At 38.4% G+C, this 16977-nt stretch overlaps 1 protein-coding gene across 1 annotated transcript; it reads left to right on the forward strand.

Annotated features, from left to right (window-relative positions):
- The first annotated feature begins 75 nt into the window (after nt 1-75).
- On the forward strand, nt 76-16005 carry ipo9 (importin 9). Its single transcript, XM_051911767.1, is given in 25 exon segments — nt 76-341; nt 2566-2627; nt 2724-2810; nt 2900-2986; nt 2988-3102; nt 3200-3288; nt 3382-3468; nt 5522-5641; nt 5725-5825; nt 5942-6000; nt 6081-6232; nt 6309-6407; nt 6490-6596; nt 6685-6824; nt 6918-7077; nt 8036-8262; nt 8351-8499; nt 8581-8709; nt 8805-9080; nt 11885-12051; nt 12138-12271; nt 12356-12475; nt 12578-12685; nt 14992-15068; nt 15187-16005. Coding segments are annotated over 25 exon segments (3129 nt in total). The 5' UTR covers nt 76-175; the 3' UTR covers nt 15298-16005.
- The last annotated feature ends 972 nt before the right edge of the window (nt 16006-16977 follow it).

A 16977-nucleotide genomic window follows, 5' to 3' on the forward strand; every position in this document is an offset into this window, starting at 1 on the left:
TTCCACCTCCATTCCTGTGGATGGAGCCATTATGGTCATGAAAGCGCCAATGATTCACGAATGGCAACGTTTCATCGTTTCATAGTCCCTCCCTAAACGTGCATTGGCGCGCTGTGCATCCTTCCGTCGGGTCCCCGGTCATCTCTCCGTGAGCCTCAGTAAAACTGGCAAGAATATGGCGGGTATGGGCGCCTCGGGTCCCGGCCCGGTTTCGACTCTCGACCAGGTAGATAAAGGGCTGAAGGAGACTCTTATAGACGCACTGAACGCCATTCTGTCGCCGGTGCAAGAAGTGCGTGCTGCGGCGGAGGAGCGCATTAAAGTGTTGGAAGTGACGGAGGGTAAGAACTGACGTGAGATGCTCCCACAACATGCATGACACCATGTGAAGTACAGATTTTCACACACGGGCCTTCCAGAACACACGCCTTTTCATTTCAAATGCACGTTTGCTGATTTTATGATGCTTTTCGACCGTGTTTATCATTCATATACATTCGCTAGCATGTGCAGCCAACATGTTCCCGCATTTATAGTTGATGGTTGTAGTCATAAGAAAAGATTCCACGTGAGGGGTTCGGTTCTGTCCATCTCTATATTTAATCAGTTTCACTTTTAAACTCACTCGTGTTTCGCGTTGATAAATACGCGTCATGTTTGTGAGAATGTATAAATTCTTTAGCGTCTATTAAGTTTCTAAGTTCAGCCCAAAGAAATAAACATTGTCATTTACTCAAGCTCGTGTTGTTCCAAACCTGTATGATTTATTTCCGTGGGTGATAAAGGCTGATATCCTCAGTCACCATTTAATCATTGCAACCTTTTTCATACCATAAAAGTGAATGGTGATTGATTTTTTTGTTTCGCGGGAAAAAAGAGTTTTGAGTTTTATGTGGCTGGATGTGAGTCCGTAGCTTTGACCAAAGATATAACAAAATCTATGAGTTTAAGAATTTAATTGACCACTAATGTGAATATTAGTGAGGACGTGTCCCCCCTCAATTGTGTGGTTTACTCATTTTGAGTCAGTTTCAAGGTCTGAGACTAACCAGGACTCAAAAATGCCAGAGGATTTTACTAAATATTTCATTATATTCTCTTATAGGCCTATTAAACTCTGTTCTCTGTGTCTGGCAAATTGTATTCTACCAGAGCTCTTATTGTTGTATTTTGTTATAATTATGTAATCTTCTGCATCATTATATGCTTGATTTTGATTGGATTTTAATTGTTCTTATTGAGAATTTCAGTACAATTTATTCAGTAGAAGTGCTCTACCATTTAAAATATTTTTTAAAGAAGTCTCATACTCACCAAGGCTACATTTATGTTTAAGAACAGCATTAAAGGGTTAGTTCACCCAAAAATGAAAATTCTGTCATTTATTACTCACCCTCATGTCGTTCCACACCTGTAAGACCTTTGTTCATCTTCGGAACACAAATTAAGATATTTTTGTTGAAATCTGATGGCTCAGTGAGGCCTGCATAGCCAACATTTCCTCTCTCAAGATCCATTAATGTACTAAAAACATATTTAAATCAGTTTATGTGAGTACAGTGGTTCAATATTAATATCATAAAGCAACGAGAATATTTTTGGTCGCCAAAAAAACAAAATAACGGCTTATATAGTGATGGCCGATTTCAAAACTCTGCTTCATGAAGATTCAGAGCGTTATGAATCTGCGTGTCGAATCATGATTCGGATCGCGTGTCAAACCGCCAAACTGCTGAAATCACGTGACTTTGGCGCTCCAAACCGCTGATTCGACACGCTGATTCATAACGCTCCGAAGCTTCATGAAGCAGTGTTTTGAAATCGGCCATCACTATATAAGTCGTTATTTTGTTTTTTTGGCGCACCAAAAATATTCTCGTCACTTTATAATATTAATATTGAAGCACTGTACTCACATGAACTGATTTAAATATGTTTTTAGTACATTAATGGATCTTGAGAGAGGAAATGTCATTGCTGGCTATGCAGGCCTCACTGAGCCATCAGATTTCAACAAAAATATCTTAATTTGTGTTCCGAAGATTAACGAAGGTCTTACGGGTGTGGAATGACATGAGAGTGAGTAGTTAATGACATTATTTTAATTTCTGTGTGAACTAACCCTTTAATTTTAAAAAGAAATCTTTTGTAACATTGTAAATGTCACTTTTGATCAATTTAATGAATCCTTGCTGAAGTATTAGTGATCTTATTGACCCCAAACTTTTGAATGGTAGAGTATATATGTATTTTTATGTTTAGATCTGTCCACATAAAGTTTGCTCTTAAAAATCAGTCACTGGATGTGGCCCCTCTCTCAGGCTCCCGCTGTGTGTTGGGTGTCAGCAGTAACATTGTCTGTTGGCCACCATCCTCTCATTGAGCTAAATCCATGGATGATAAAAGATATGGCAGTGCTGTGTTGCTGTGAATGAAGCGTACATTAGAAATGTGTCTTTGGTTGTACTCGCCTGACTACGCTATATTCATTTGGCTTTGATTTGCTAGTAGTTGTTTTTGGCTCCCTGCAGAAAATGTCATAATATTCTTGCACCTGTTTTGTAGAGTTTGGAGTTCATCTTGCAGAGCTCACTGTCGACCCACATGGAGCACTTGCTATACGCCAAGTAAGACTTAGTTGACATCTAGATATGAACAGAAAAACAAGTATTTGATTGTTACGGTTACGTTTGCTTAATTTGTTTGCTATGTGTCTCTTGTAGTTGGCCTCTGTCATTCTGAAGCAGTATGTTGAGACCCACTGGTGCGCCCAGTCAGAGAAATATAGGCCCCCGGAGACGACTGAATGGGTTAGAACCGCATATTTATGTCTGGACGTTTAAGAGTATTGAAGATGTGGTGGGATGTTAATTTGCTTCTCATGTCCCTTTCTGTTCAGGCCAAAGCTGCGATCCGTGAGCTGCTGCCAGGTGGTTTGCGGGAGGCTATTAGTAAGGTGCGCTCCAGCGTGGCCTATGCCCTGTCAGGCTATTGCACACTGGGACTGGCCTGAAGCTTGGCCCGGGCTCTTCAAACTCCTCATGGACATGCTGGCCAGTGGGGATGTGAACGCTGTACACGGCGCCATGAGGGTCCTCACGGGTAATGACTGAGCATCTATGACTCTTCCTCACAGTCACAACTTGTGACAAATGTTTTTGCGCTGTTTTTAAGCAACGTATCATTATGTGTTTCATAGAATTTACACGAGAGGTGACAGATGTGCAGATGCCTGATGTTGCACCTGTCATTTTGCCTCAAATGTACAAGATTTTTACCATGGCAGAGGTATTGTACTCGGCTTAAAAACACAGTACAGTCCATGCTTTTGAGAAAATCATGTGTAAACACTGTTGTGTTGCTCTGCAATTACTGTTGCAGGTTTACAGTATACGCACACGATCCAGAGCAGTTGAGATCTTCACCACGTGTGCCAATCTCATCTGTGCGATTGATGAAGTAGCAAAGGTAAGTTCATAGATAAACAGAGATCACTTTACAGTAAGATTCAATTTTATAACTTTAGGTAATGCAGTAGCTAGCATCCAGTAAATTAGAACAATACTTTTACAGCATTTATTAATCTTGGTTAATGTTATTTTCTACATACCACTACTGTTAAAGTTTGGACTCTTTAAGATTTTTTTTTTTTTTATTGTTACACTTTGTTTTGGGTTTTTTTTAAACTAATTCCTTTATTCAGCAAGAATACATCAAACTGATTAAAAGTGACAGTAAAGACATTTATAATGTTACAGAAAATTAATGATGACAACACACACATTGTGAACTGCATGCTTTCAATCACAATTCGTTATCGATTAGTGAAGGCGGGATAGGTGGAATCGTGCTGAATGACAGACCAGAAGCGATCCCTCTCTTTCTTGCGCGCGATCAGTTCTCCTCGTGCCTGAACGGTCAAATGCACACATAGTTGTCAAAATGTCCATCGTGTGGAGTATCTCACGTAAATACAGTCGGTTATGGCTTAAGTGGACGTAAACATTTGGGTGAAAACAGGATATGTGTCAGTATCCATGGATTCGGTCTCAAAAGGACAACAACAACAAAAGATGTTAAATAAATGTATACATGGTAAATAAACTTGTTTTTCAGATACAGTAGGTTTATTTAATTTGTATCTCTATAGTATTTGTTGTATTGTTTGTAAATTTCTCTTTATAACAACAATTATATATATTGGTAATTATGCCCTTTGAAGGTTATTGGACACTGAAAGTTTTGTTCTTTAAGTTTGTGACAAGCACATAAAAATTATTACTTTTTTCATTAGAGTAATGATAAAGAAGCTGTCCTACATTCATTAGTCTCACTGTGTTGTGCTTGGAAAACTGCAACATCACCAAAAAAAAAAAAAGAGAGAGGGGGAGAGAAAGAAATTAATAAATGTATCGGTATCGGCGAGTACTAGAAAAAAGTATCGGTACTCGGTACTTAAAAAATGGTATCGGTGCATCCCTACTGAATGTAACAAAAGTGTAACACGGTTTCCACAAAAATGAAGCATGAAATCAGCATATTGGAATGATTTCTGAAAGATCATGTGACACGGTAGACGAGTAATAGCTGCTGAACATTCAGCATTGCCTTCAGAGTAATAAATAACATTTTAAAATATATTAAAATAGAAAACAGTTATTTTGAATTGTAATAATATTTTGAAATTACTGTTTTTACTGTATTTTTGATCAAATGAATGCAGCATTAGTGAGTGAGCATAAGAGACTTATTTAAAAAGCATTAAAAAAATGATCAACCCCAAAGTTTTGAATGGTAGTGTAAACACTGCCCTCCAAAAGTTTGGAAACACCCCTGGCAAAGTGTGGTTTTGGACGATATCAGCATAAATCCTTATCTTTTTTTTTGGTGCAAATACATTAAAGTAACTTGACATTATCATTGAAGACCAGCAATAATAATTTTCATTTTGATTACATAATAATGGCAATATATACATGTCAAAGTCAGACATGCCCCTTTGCCAGCTGTGATTTCTGGTTACTGGTTTAAACTCGGCCCAGGTTTGTAAAAGATTTTTGGGTCAGCACACCTTAATAGCTTCAACAATTGATTGCCAATTAAGTTTAGAATACAATGAACCAATTAGAACCCAGTTTAGGTCAGATCGCTGCTAATGGTGGATATTTTGATGAATCCAAAATTTAATTTTTTTCTATGTATAAACTGTTTGTGTAATAAAATGTTTTTGTAGTTTGTGTTGTCCCTTATCAGTGCAAAATTATCACAAATTAAAAAGGATTCATGCCAATATTGTCCAAAACCCCACTTTTCTAGGGCGTTTCCAGACTTTTGGAGGGCAGTGTATATTTCAATTTGAAGTTGTATAAATTAGCATTACCAAAATGAATAAATGCTGTGGGGGGAAAATTTTTTTTTAGTTTATAATATTTAAGGTTCAGCTGATTAACATTCGATCAAGTATTATCGGTAAACATTAAATGATTAACTGAAATTTTGAAACGGTTGTTTTTGATTTTAGGGTGCTGCCAATACTCTGATCTTCCCGGTGGTGCAGCAGTTCACAGAGGCCTTTATACAGGCTCTACAGATCCCAGACGGACCCACTTCGGATAGTGGCCTGAAAATGGAAGTGTTAAAGGTGACCAGTTGTTCCGTCATGCAGAAAAATACTTTTTTCCCCTCATGATGTAATTGTAATTATGTATTGTTATCTTTTCATAGGCAGTGACTGCTCTCGTGAAGAACTTCCCCAAACCCATGGTGTCCTCCATGCAACAGATTCTACCTATTGTGTGGAACACCCTGACAGAGAGCGCCTCCTTATATCCATTCTTGTTTAACCTATTGCCATTAATATCGTAGACCCATTTGATGTTTTTATTGGTGCCACAGTCATTTCAATAACTTATTAAAGTACTTTTCTTAATCAATCATGTACTTATGTGAGAACTGAGGTCAACTACACAGAAGAAGTGGATGATCCAGTTGACTCTGATGGTATGTGGCACTAGGTTTTTGTAATTAATCTTCATTGTTAGTAAGCACTGAGCTCTCTTAATTCATTGTCAATGTCACAGGTGAGGTCCTTGGCTTTGAGAACCTCGTCTTCAGCATCTTTGAGTTTGTCCACACACTGCTGGAGAACAAGAAGTTCAAGAGCACAGTGAAGAAAGCTCTACCAGAGCTCATATATTACATCATCCTCTACATGCAGATCACGGAGGATCAGGTTTGTGGGAGGTGTGAGTTTGTGTCTCAAGTCTTTCTTTATAGTTTTTATCTTCACGTTGTCATCTGTCTCACAGATCAAGGTATGGACTGCCAATCCGCAGCAGTTTGTTGAGGATGAGGATGACGACACATTCTCTTATTCGGTCCGGATATCAGCACAGGATCTGTTGCTGGTGAGAGCACAGAGAGTTTTTTTTTTGTGGGTGTTTGATTATTTTCCCTCCTTTATCTCTAATGCATCCTCTCGTCCATCAGGCTGTTGCTGCCGAGTTTCAGAACGAGAGCGCTGCTGCTTTAGCGGCGGCTGCAACACGACACCTCCAGGAGGCAGAGCAAGCCAAGAACGCAGGCAGTGAACACTGGTAAAGAAAGAAAACACATCCTCTGTCACAACCAAGCTTTGTCTTTCAGTGGGTTGCTTTACATCAATATCTCTCCATGGATATTCAGGTGGAAGGTGCATGAGGCTTGCATGCTGGCCCTGGGTTCGGTCAAGACCATCATCACAGAGAATGTAAAGAACGGTCGTGTGCAGTTTGACATGCACGGATTCCTTGCCAACGTCATCCTCGCTGACCTCAATTTACCAGGTAAACTTCTACATTTTCATTTTGATCTTAAATCTGTTTATGGCTTGAGTGTAATGACAGGATCTGATCCAATTGTTATTCAATTCCCAGCAGCCTCTCCATTCCTGTTGGGCCGGGCCTTATGGGCAGCCAGTCGCTTCACTGCAGCGATGTCCCCAGAGCTCATTCAGCAGTTCCTGCAGGCCACCGTGAGCGGTCTACATGAGAGCCAGCCACCCTCTGTTCGGATCTCCGCTGTGAGAGCTATCTGGGGGTAAGTCATAAGTCACACAGGTATATTTATAGCAATAGCCAACAGTACATTGTATGGGTCAAAATTATCGATTTTTCTTTTATGCAAAAAATCATTAGGATGTTAAGTAAAGATCATGTTCCATTAAGATATTTTGTAAATTTCCTACCATAAATATATCAAAAATGTATTTATATGAGTGGATATGCATCACTAAGGCCTTCATTTGGACAACTTTAAAGGTGATTTTTCTCAATATTTTGATTTTTTTTTTTTTTTGATTCCAGATTTTTGGAGTAGTTGTATCTCGGCCAAATCCTATCCTAACAAACCATACATCAATGGAAATCTTATTTATTTAGCTTTCAGATGATGTATAAATCTCAATTTAAAAAAATTGACCCTTATGGTTTTGTGGTCCAGCGTCACATATGTGTTTTAAACTGAATTGCACAACAATTTAATTATTTCAAATCATGCATCATGCAGTCTGTTGTCATTTACACTACTGTTCAAATGTTTGGAGTCCATAAGGTCTGGGTTTTTTTGTTTGTTTGTTTTTTGGAAAGAAATTAATACTTTTATTCAACAATAAGCATTAAATTTATCCAAATTGACAGTAACATTTTATAATGTAACAAAAGATTTCTATTTCAAATGCTGTTCTTTTGAACTTTCAACTCGTCAGACAATCCTTAAAATTTATCACAGTTTCCACAGAAATATTAAGCAGTACAACTGTTTTCATATTATTAGAATGATTTCTGAAGGGTCACGTGACACTGAAGACTGGGGTAATGATGCTGAAAATTCAGCTTTGCCATTAAAGGAATAAATTACATTTTAAAATATATTAAGCGTAAAAATATTTCACAATATTACTATTTTTACAATGTATAAAATTAATGCAGCCTTGGTGAGCATAAGAGACTTTTCTCTTATATCCGTATCTTATGATCTCTTTATATCCGTTTCACAGGTATTGTGATCAACTCAAGCTGTCAGAGAGTACCCATGTCCTGCAGCCGTTCCTGCCCAGTGTCTTGGAAGGGCTGGTGCAGCTCGCGGCTCAGTTCAGCTCTGAAGTTCTCACTTTAGTCATGGAAACCCTTTGTATTGTTTGCACCGTGGATCCGGCTTTCACCACGAGTGCTGAGAATAAAATCTGCCCGCTCACTATTGCCATATTCCTTAAGTACAGTAATGGTAAGATCATTTTATAGTCAACATCCAGTATCATTAGCCTTGTAGGATAGAACTTTACTTGGCTTGTTTTCTTTTCTCTTTCTGTTAGATCCAGTTGTAGCATCTTTAGCGCAGGACATCTTCAAGGAGCTTGCCCAGATTGAAGCTTGCCAAGGACCCATGCAAATGCGCCTCATTCCAACTCTCGTTAGCATTATGCAGGCACCGCCTGATAAAATCCCATCTGGCCTTTGTGCTGTAAGACAAACTTCTCATTTTGTTCTACCTCCATTTCTAAACTGTTTTCTTGTAAGTAATACATATTTTCTGTTCTTGCAGACATCCATAGATATCCTAACCACAGTTGTTCGTAACACTAAGCCCCCACTGTCAGACATGCTTGTGTGCCAAGCTTTTCCTGCGGTGGCCCAGTGCACCCTCCGCACGGATGACAATACCACGATGCAGGTTGCATCAGTTTCCTAGAAACAAAAATCTGTTATATCTTTTCAGAGTCCTCATGTCAGTTGTTATCTAACTCACATCATTGTTGATTTTCCCAGAATGGTGGCGAATGCTTGAGGGCCTATGTGTCCGTGGCGCTGGAGCAGATTGCCCAGTGGCAAGATGAGCAAGGCCACAGTGGCCTGTGGTATGTCATGCAGGTTGTCAGTCAGCTCCTGGACCCCCGCACATCTGAGTTCACCGCTGCTTTTGTAGGTCGTCTGGTGTCCACTCTCATTGCCCGGGCTGGCACTCAGTTGGCTGACCAGCTGGACCAAATACTACGTGCTATTCTCAGCAAGATGCAGCAGGCCGAGACCCTCAGTGTGATGCAGGTAGGGTTCGATCATTAAAGAGTTAGTTCACCCAAAAATTAAAATTATCCCATAATTTACTCACCTTCAATATATCCAAGGTGGTATACTTTCTTTCAGTCATATTAAAAAAAATATTCTGGCTCTTCTAAGCTTTATAATGGGAGTGAATAGTATCTAATATTTTGAAGCTCAATAAAGCACATCCATCCATCATAAAAGCGAGCTCAAGGGGGTTAATAAAGGTCTTCTAAAGCCAAGCAATGTGTTTTTGTAATAAAAATATAAAAAAAATTTTAAAGGTGCAATATGTACGAATTTTGCGGTAAAATATACAAAAACCACTAGGCCAGTGTTATATATTTTGTTCACTTGAGTACTTACAATATCCCAAATGTTTCCAACTATTTGTAAATCGTGAGGAAAATTGCAATTTTAACCAAGGCTCCGGGACGTGTGAAGAGTCGCCTGTCAATTGCGTCATACCCGCGTTACCCGGTTTTATTTTGTAGAAACCATGGAAACACCAAAGACGCTTTAGTATATTACATGTTTTAATAGACAAGGGAACAGCTGTTTTGATGTATTTATAGACAGAAAACTAATTATTGTTATATAGCTCAACACGTTTAGTCTTATTGTTTAAATGTAATTTTCTTGATTTTTTTTTTTTTTTTTTTTTTTTTTTTTTTGCGAGTACCATGCTTTACCATGCCTCAGAGAAAAACAGTAGCTAAAAGTAGCTAACATAGCATAATCAGATGCAGCTTTATTTTTAGTAACAGTAATACAGCATTTTCTCCATCATACAATATGTATTAAAATTAATTACATGCCATTTATCAACACAAGCCATCCAGCATTTAATATTATATTCCAAAATTGATCTTACTGCAGAGCGAACGCACAGAGTAACGTTAATCAATTTCAACACTCTCAAATGTATCTAATATGATAAACAGAGCTGTGTTACCTCATACTCATGACCGGAAAAGCGGAAGCAGCGCCGGCGACTGTGGCATAATAAAAGTTCTGCTGCTCTTGAGGCGTGTGTTGCGCAATCGCTCCAGCGGCCTCGTTCAGCTCCCGCAACACTCGGTCCTGATCTGCTTCATACTACAGTAACGTTAATAATCGCATTCATGAACATGATTGTTTCCCGAGTCCTATCCCTATTCTTTTCCACCGACCGTTGAGATGAAGACCACATATCCCAAGATTCCACGCTTAAACTTTGTTTTGAATAGGCCTCTAGCGGACAGAAAATATTACATAGTGCACCTTTAACTTTATAAAGTAGAATCACTGGATCCCGTATGCGAGTTGATTCTCGGCGGAAGAGTGAACTTTGACCTGACGCATGATTTATTGGCGAACGTGGAAGCGCAGAGGATAGAGCAAAACAAAACACCAGTCATGAATTAGAAGTCTAAAACGAAAATTAATAAGTTGTTAATGCGTATAATATGTAAGAAGTTATAAATATGTATTTTTTTCTTACAAAATCGCTTCGCTTTCAGAAGGCCTTTATTAACCCCCTGGAGCCAGATGAATTACTTTTATGATGGATGGATATGCTTTTTTTGGGGCTTTAAGTTATCGGTTACTGTTCACTCCCATTATAAAGCTTGGAAGAGCCAGAATATTGTTTTAACATAACTCTGATTGTGTTTGACTGAAAGAAGAAAGTCATATAAACCTAGGGTGGCTTGAGGGTGAGAAAATTATGGGATAATTTTCATTTTTGGGTGAACTAATCCTTTAAGGTGCAGTACCCCAGTGTTGATACTAAACTGATACCATTGGTGTTTTCAAACTTTGGCCCTGGGGCCACAAGCGGGTGCTGGTGGTCCATGGAAAATTTGAGAGAACAAAAAATATTTTTACAAAATGTAGTTTTAGGGCTGTCAATGTTAACATGTCAACTTTAAATGTTAATTAAATATGTTTAATAGTCATTTTAACACCATTTTTTGTAATTTAACTTTATTTATTAATTTTTATGTGTTTTGTTTCATCTCATTTAATTTTTGAAAGAAGTCTCCCATCGTATTTGGAGGTCATTGTTGTCAAGTTTGGAAAAACCCTGTAATTGTCATGGAAAACCTGGAATTATCAGGGAATTTTAAAATTGGATTTTCCAATTTTTGGAAAAGTCATGAGATGTAAAAATCATGGAAAAGACGTTTAAATAATGTTACAGTTAACGTTGGTTCGACTTTGCGTTTGTAGTGGAAAACAACATTTCACGCATTTGTAATCGCTTTTTAAATGCATGCTTGCTCTGTGAATTCGCCGACTCTGGTGTAAATGTTCATAAACTAATCAGTATGAATCAAAAATGGGTTTGAACAAATGAACAAATTTCCATTACTTTTCCAGTCGTTAAAAACATGGAAACTCAAAAAAGCCTCAGGTAAATGATGAAATAAAACTAGGACTGTAAATAGATAACAATAATTCAATGTCAAAAATTTCCGATTTCATTTCCTTATTTTTATTTGTAGTTAGCATGTTAGAATGTTCAGTTCTTTGTAGGAAAAGAAATCAAAATAATGTGCCAATATTGCAAAATAATGCAGGAATTTTTTAGTACCATGGTGCTGGGATACTGCTGAACCCTAATGCAGGTGTGGCATGATGTAGCACAGATACAGAAATAGCATCCAGTTAATAAACAGTAATTACTTTACAGCAAGTTATAGATGTCAGCTTGTTTTTGTGTATTGAACATTAATTTTCTTGCATGACAGATAATTCTGAATTGTGTTGCAGCTGGCTGCTCAAATGAAGTGTGAAATATGTCTTCTTTATTCATTTGTCAGTCCCTGATCATGGTTTTCGCCCACCTGGTCCATATCCAGTTGGAGCCCCTGCTGGAATTCCTATGCAGTCTTCCAGGTCCCACAGGGAAACCTGCCCTAGAGTTTGTCATGGCTGAGTGGATGAGTCGCCAACATCTGTTCTATGGCCAGTATGAAGGCAAAGTCAGGTGAGGGTTTCCAATCTTGTCTCCAGTGTGTTTGAAGGAATTGTACAGCTTGCGTTGAAATAACACTGTAATCACTCTGTCCACAGTGCTGTCGCCTTGTGTAAACTCCTCCAGCACGGTCTCAATACAAACGACAAGCGCCTCCAAGATATAGTCGTCAAAGGAGATGAAATTTTTAATCCAGACGAGGGAATTTGTACACGTTCTAAATCAGCCAAGAGTAAGTAGATGATCTCTTAAACTGCCAATTTAATGATTATTAATTGTTATTGCCTCAGATATTTGACCGATCTGTTTCTCTCAGACCCACAGCGGTGGACCAACATTCCTTTGCTGGTAAAGATCTTTAAACTCATCGTCAATGAACTTTCTTCTGTGGTGGAGGCTAATGCAAATAGAGCAAATCCTGCAGACTGGAGCCAAGGTATATATGTGGTTGGTTTAACTATTTAACCCTAGTATTAGTATTAATTGATGACAGTGAAATGTGAGGGGCATCTTAAGTTTAGTAATGTTTGCTTTGCAGACTCTGGTGGAATGTGGGACGATCTGGCAGAGGAAGAGGATGATGATGAGGAAGATGAAGGACTAGCAGGACAGCTTCTGTCTGATCTCATTGCCTCCAACAAATACGGTAAAGTTTCATATTACTAACATAGGGTTACGTTTGCATCCACTCTAATATCTAATATCTCACAGAAGTGAGTACACCCCTCACATTTTTGTAAATATTTTATTAAATCTTTTCATGTGACAACACTGAAGAAATGACACTTTGCTACAATGTAAAGTAGTGAGTGTACAGCTTGTATAACAGTGTAAATTTGCTGTCCCCTCAAAATAACTCAACACACAGCCATTAATGTCTAAACCGCTGGCCACAAAAGTGAGTACACCCCTAAGTGAAAATGTCCAAATTGGGCAAATGTTTTGTGTGGCCACCATTATTTTCCAGCATTGCCTTAAAGGGATAGTTCACCTAAAAATGAAAATTCTGTCATCATTTACTCACCCTCAAGTTATTCCAAACCTGTATGAGTTTCTTTCTTCTGCTGAACACAAAGGAAGATATTTGGAAGAAAGTTTGTAACCAGGCTGCTTTGGGGCACCATTGACTTTCAAAAATACTATGGAAGTCAGTGGTGCCCCAGAACTGTTCAGTTTCCCATAATCTTCAAAATATCTTCCTTTATGTTCATCAGAAGAAAGAAATGTATACGTGTTTGGAACAACTTGAGGGCGAGTAAATAATGACAGAATTTTCATTTTTGGGTGAACTATCCCTTTAACCCTCTTGGGCATGGAGTTCACCAGAGCTTCACAGGTTGCCACTGGAGTCCTCTTCCACTCCTCCATGTCGACATCATGGAGCTGGTGGATGTTAGAGACCTTGCGCTCCTCCACCTTCCATTTGAGGATGTCCCACAGATGCTCAATAGGGTTTAGGTACCCTCAGCTTCTTTAGCAAGGCAGTGGTCGTCTTGGAGGTGTGTTTGGGGTCGTTATCATGTCGGAATACTGCCCTGCGGCCCAGTCTCCGAAGGGAAGGGATCATGCTCTGCTCATTCATGGTTCCCTCAATGAACTGTAGCTCCCCAGTGCCGGCAGCACTCATGCAGCCCCAGACCATGACACTCCCACCACCATGCTTGACTGTAGGCAAGACACACTTGTCTTTGTACTCCTCACCTGGTTGCCGCCACACACGCTTGACACCATCTGAACCAAATAAGTTTATCTTGGTCTCATCAGAGCACAGGACATGGTTCCAGTAATCCATGTCCTTAGTCTGCTTGTCTTCAGCAAACTGTTTGCGGGCTTTCTTGTGCATCATCTTTAGAAGAGGCTTCCTTCTGGGACGACAGCCATGCAGACCAATTCGATGCAGTGTGCGGCGTATGGTCTGAGCACTGACAGACTGACCCCCCACCCCTTCAACCTCTGCAGCAATGCTGGCAGCACTCATACGTCTATTTCCCAAACACAACCTTTGGATATGACGCTGAGCACGTGCACTCAACTTCTTTGGTCAACCATGGCGAGGCCTGTTCTGAGTGGAACCTGTCCTGTTAAACCGCTGTATGGTCTTGGGCACCGTGCTGCAGCTCAGTTTCAGGGTCTTGGCAATCTTCTTATAGCCTACGCCATCTTTATGTATAGCAACAATTCTTTTTTTCAGATCCTCAGAGAGTTCTTTGCCATGAGGTGCCATGTTGAACTTCCAGTGACCAGTATGAGAGAGTGAGAGCGATAACACCAAATTTAACACACCTGCTCCCCATTCACACCTGAGACCTTGTAACACTAATGAGTCACATGACACCGGGGGGAGAAAATGGCTAATTGGGCCCAATTTGGACATTTTCACTTAGGGGTGTACTCACTTTTGTGGCCAGCGGTTTAGACATTAATGTCTGTGTGTTGAGTTATTTCGAGGGGACAGCAAATTTACACTGTTATACAAGCTGTACACTCACTACTTTACATTGTAGCAAAGTGTCATTTCTTCAGTGTTGTCGCATGAAAAGATATAATAAAATATTTACAAAAATGTGAGGGGTGTACTCACTTCTGTGAGATACTGTATGTATGTATTTGGCTTCATCCAAAGTGACTTGTATTGCATTTAAGGTATACCAACTCCTACCAATGCCTTCAAATCAGTTTTTTATTTTTTTATTTTTTTATTTAAATATCACTATTTAGGTTTAATGTATTTGTTTCTGTTTTAGTTTTTATTTCCAGTAAGTAATTTTAGTGTTTTAACTTAATGTATTTCAGTGTTGCCAACATTTTTCATTTTTGTTTTTGTTGTTGCCTACAAAGTCATTGCCTGATAATGCAGCAAGGCAACAAATCAGCTTCTTAAGTTTTCGAACGCAGCCTTAGTCTTTTCTACACATAAGCCACTGAATAACCGTTATTGTAATTTCCCCATAGACGATGATTATTATGAGGATGATGATGATGAAGATCCAGATGCTCTGAAGGATCCCATATATCAAATTGACCTTCAGGTGAGTAATTTTGCATCGACTTGAAACTCAGCATTGCTGTAACCAGACGTCATATCTTCATCTCTGATAATATGCAGTTAAATTATTCTAGTGTTTCTCTCCATGTCTTTCTCCACAGGCTTATCTGACAGATTTCCTTAACCAGTTTGCTCAGCAGCCTTGCTATAGCATGTTTTCAAGCCACTTGAATGAAGTAGAGAGAAGAGTCTTGCAGTCCATCGGTATATGACCTGTATCCCCACCCAACATCGGCTCCTTGTCCTTTGTTTCCGTCTTTACCACTCGGTCATCTTTTCTTCAAACTTGAACATTTGAGTGGCCTCGGAATGCCTTTCGAATGACACTGATCCACAGCCCAAAAGAGGACTGGAGTAAAGGTCTACATGCCTGTCCTTGTGTTTTATTAAGGGAAGGAATGGACATTGATTCCTGGGGATGTTATAAGAGCAGGGCGTGAGGAGCAGCTTCTTAGCATCTCAGACAGGACTGTGTGGGTGCATTTGACTCGGATGTCAAAACACTACTGTGCTTTGATAGACCTGTCTGGTATAATGAATGAATTTTTTGCAAAGGGACTGGTAACAGTATAGGAGCAATTTAAATGGATCAACTGGCCATTTGTACCTTCTCACTTTATTAAATCATTATGGTTACAAAATCTTTCTGTAGAGGAAGGAAAAAGACTTCTGGCAGATGATGAATCTAATCTTTGGAAAAAAAAGTTGGAACTGTTGGCGGCCTTATTAAAATTATCCATGTCGTTTGTCATTATGTGGTCTCATGAGCATGGTCTTTATGGCTACACAGTGTTGGGTGAGCATGAAGAATTATATGGTGTTACCATGGTGATCTTACAGTCTTATTAGCAACACTGTCTCCACTGGAGTATGAGAAATTTCAAAATAAAAGGCCTGTTAAGGTCTCATTTTTAAGTGTATTTAGTTTCAAAAAGTTTTTGAAGATTTAGGCATCTGTATGACAGTATTTTAAATTTTACCGTGAACAATCTTCATTCATCTATATTTACTCTTAACAGTATATCTTTAACGCTTTACAATAAAGTCTCATTTCATAAACGTATTGTTAGTTAATGCGTTAGCTAAAGTGAACTGACAGCGAGCAATATATTTAAAGCATTTATTAATCTTTGTTAATGTTAGAAAAAATATTACTGTTCATGCTAGTTCACAGTGCATTAACTCTGTCAATCCAAATCAGGTTGTATTACTAAATGTTGAAATTAACGTTAAGATTAATAAATGCTGTAGAAGTATTGTTCATGGTTAGTTCATGTTAAGTAATGTAGTTAACTAATGTTACCAAATCAAACCTTATTGTAAAGTGTTACTATTTTGTGCATATTGATTATTGTTATTTGCTAAGTGCAAAAAAAGTTAGTAACTGTACATTATTGTTAGGATTTAACTGATTTGATTATGAACATACAAATGGGCTTATATAGCTTATTCCATTACAAAGCATTGTTTTGTTAAAAACAAATTTGGCATCTTGTTTAAAAAAAAAATGAAGATATATAATATGAAGGACTTTATCAGAAAGCACAACAATTATTTACAAAATTATTTTGAATTTATGGTTTTAATTACCATGTTTTTTACTACAACCTATCCCAGTAGTGGCAAGTTTTACGAACACATTTTAAGACTAAATTGTATATTACTATTTTAATATATATTACCATTTTATACATAACTTTAGAATATTAAATCAAACTTTGAGTCACAGCACACACAAAAAGGTTATATTTTTAATTATTTTAATAATTATTGTTATGGCCTGTAACATCTTGTGATCAATGACAGTGAGTACCAAATGATTAAAATAATTAAAAATATAACTATTTGGGGGGAAAAGCAGAATAAAATTACTTTGGACGCCAAATATACCT

The sequence above is a fragment of the Ctenopharyngodon idella genome, chromosome 11 (genome assembly GCF_019924925.1).
Source record: "Ctenopharyngodon idella isolate HZGC_01 chromosome 11, HZGC01, whole genome shotgun sequence".
In the NCBI taxonomy this organism is placed as follows: Eukaryota; Metazoa; Chordata; class Actinopteri; order Cypriniformes; family Xenocyprididae; genus Ctenopharyngodon; species Ctenopharyngodon idella.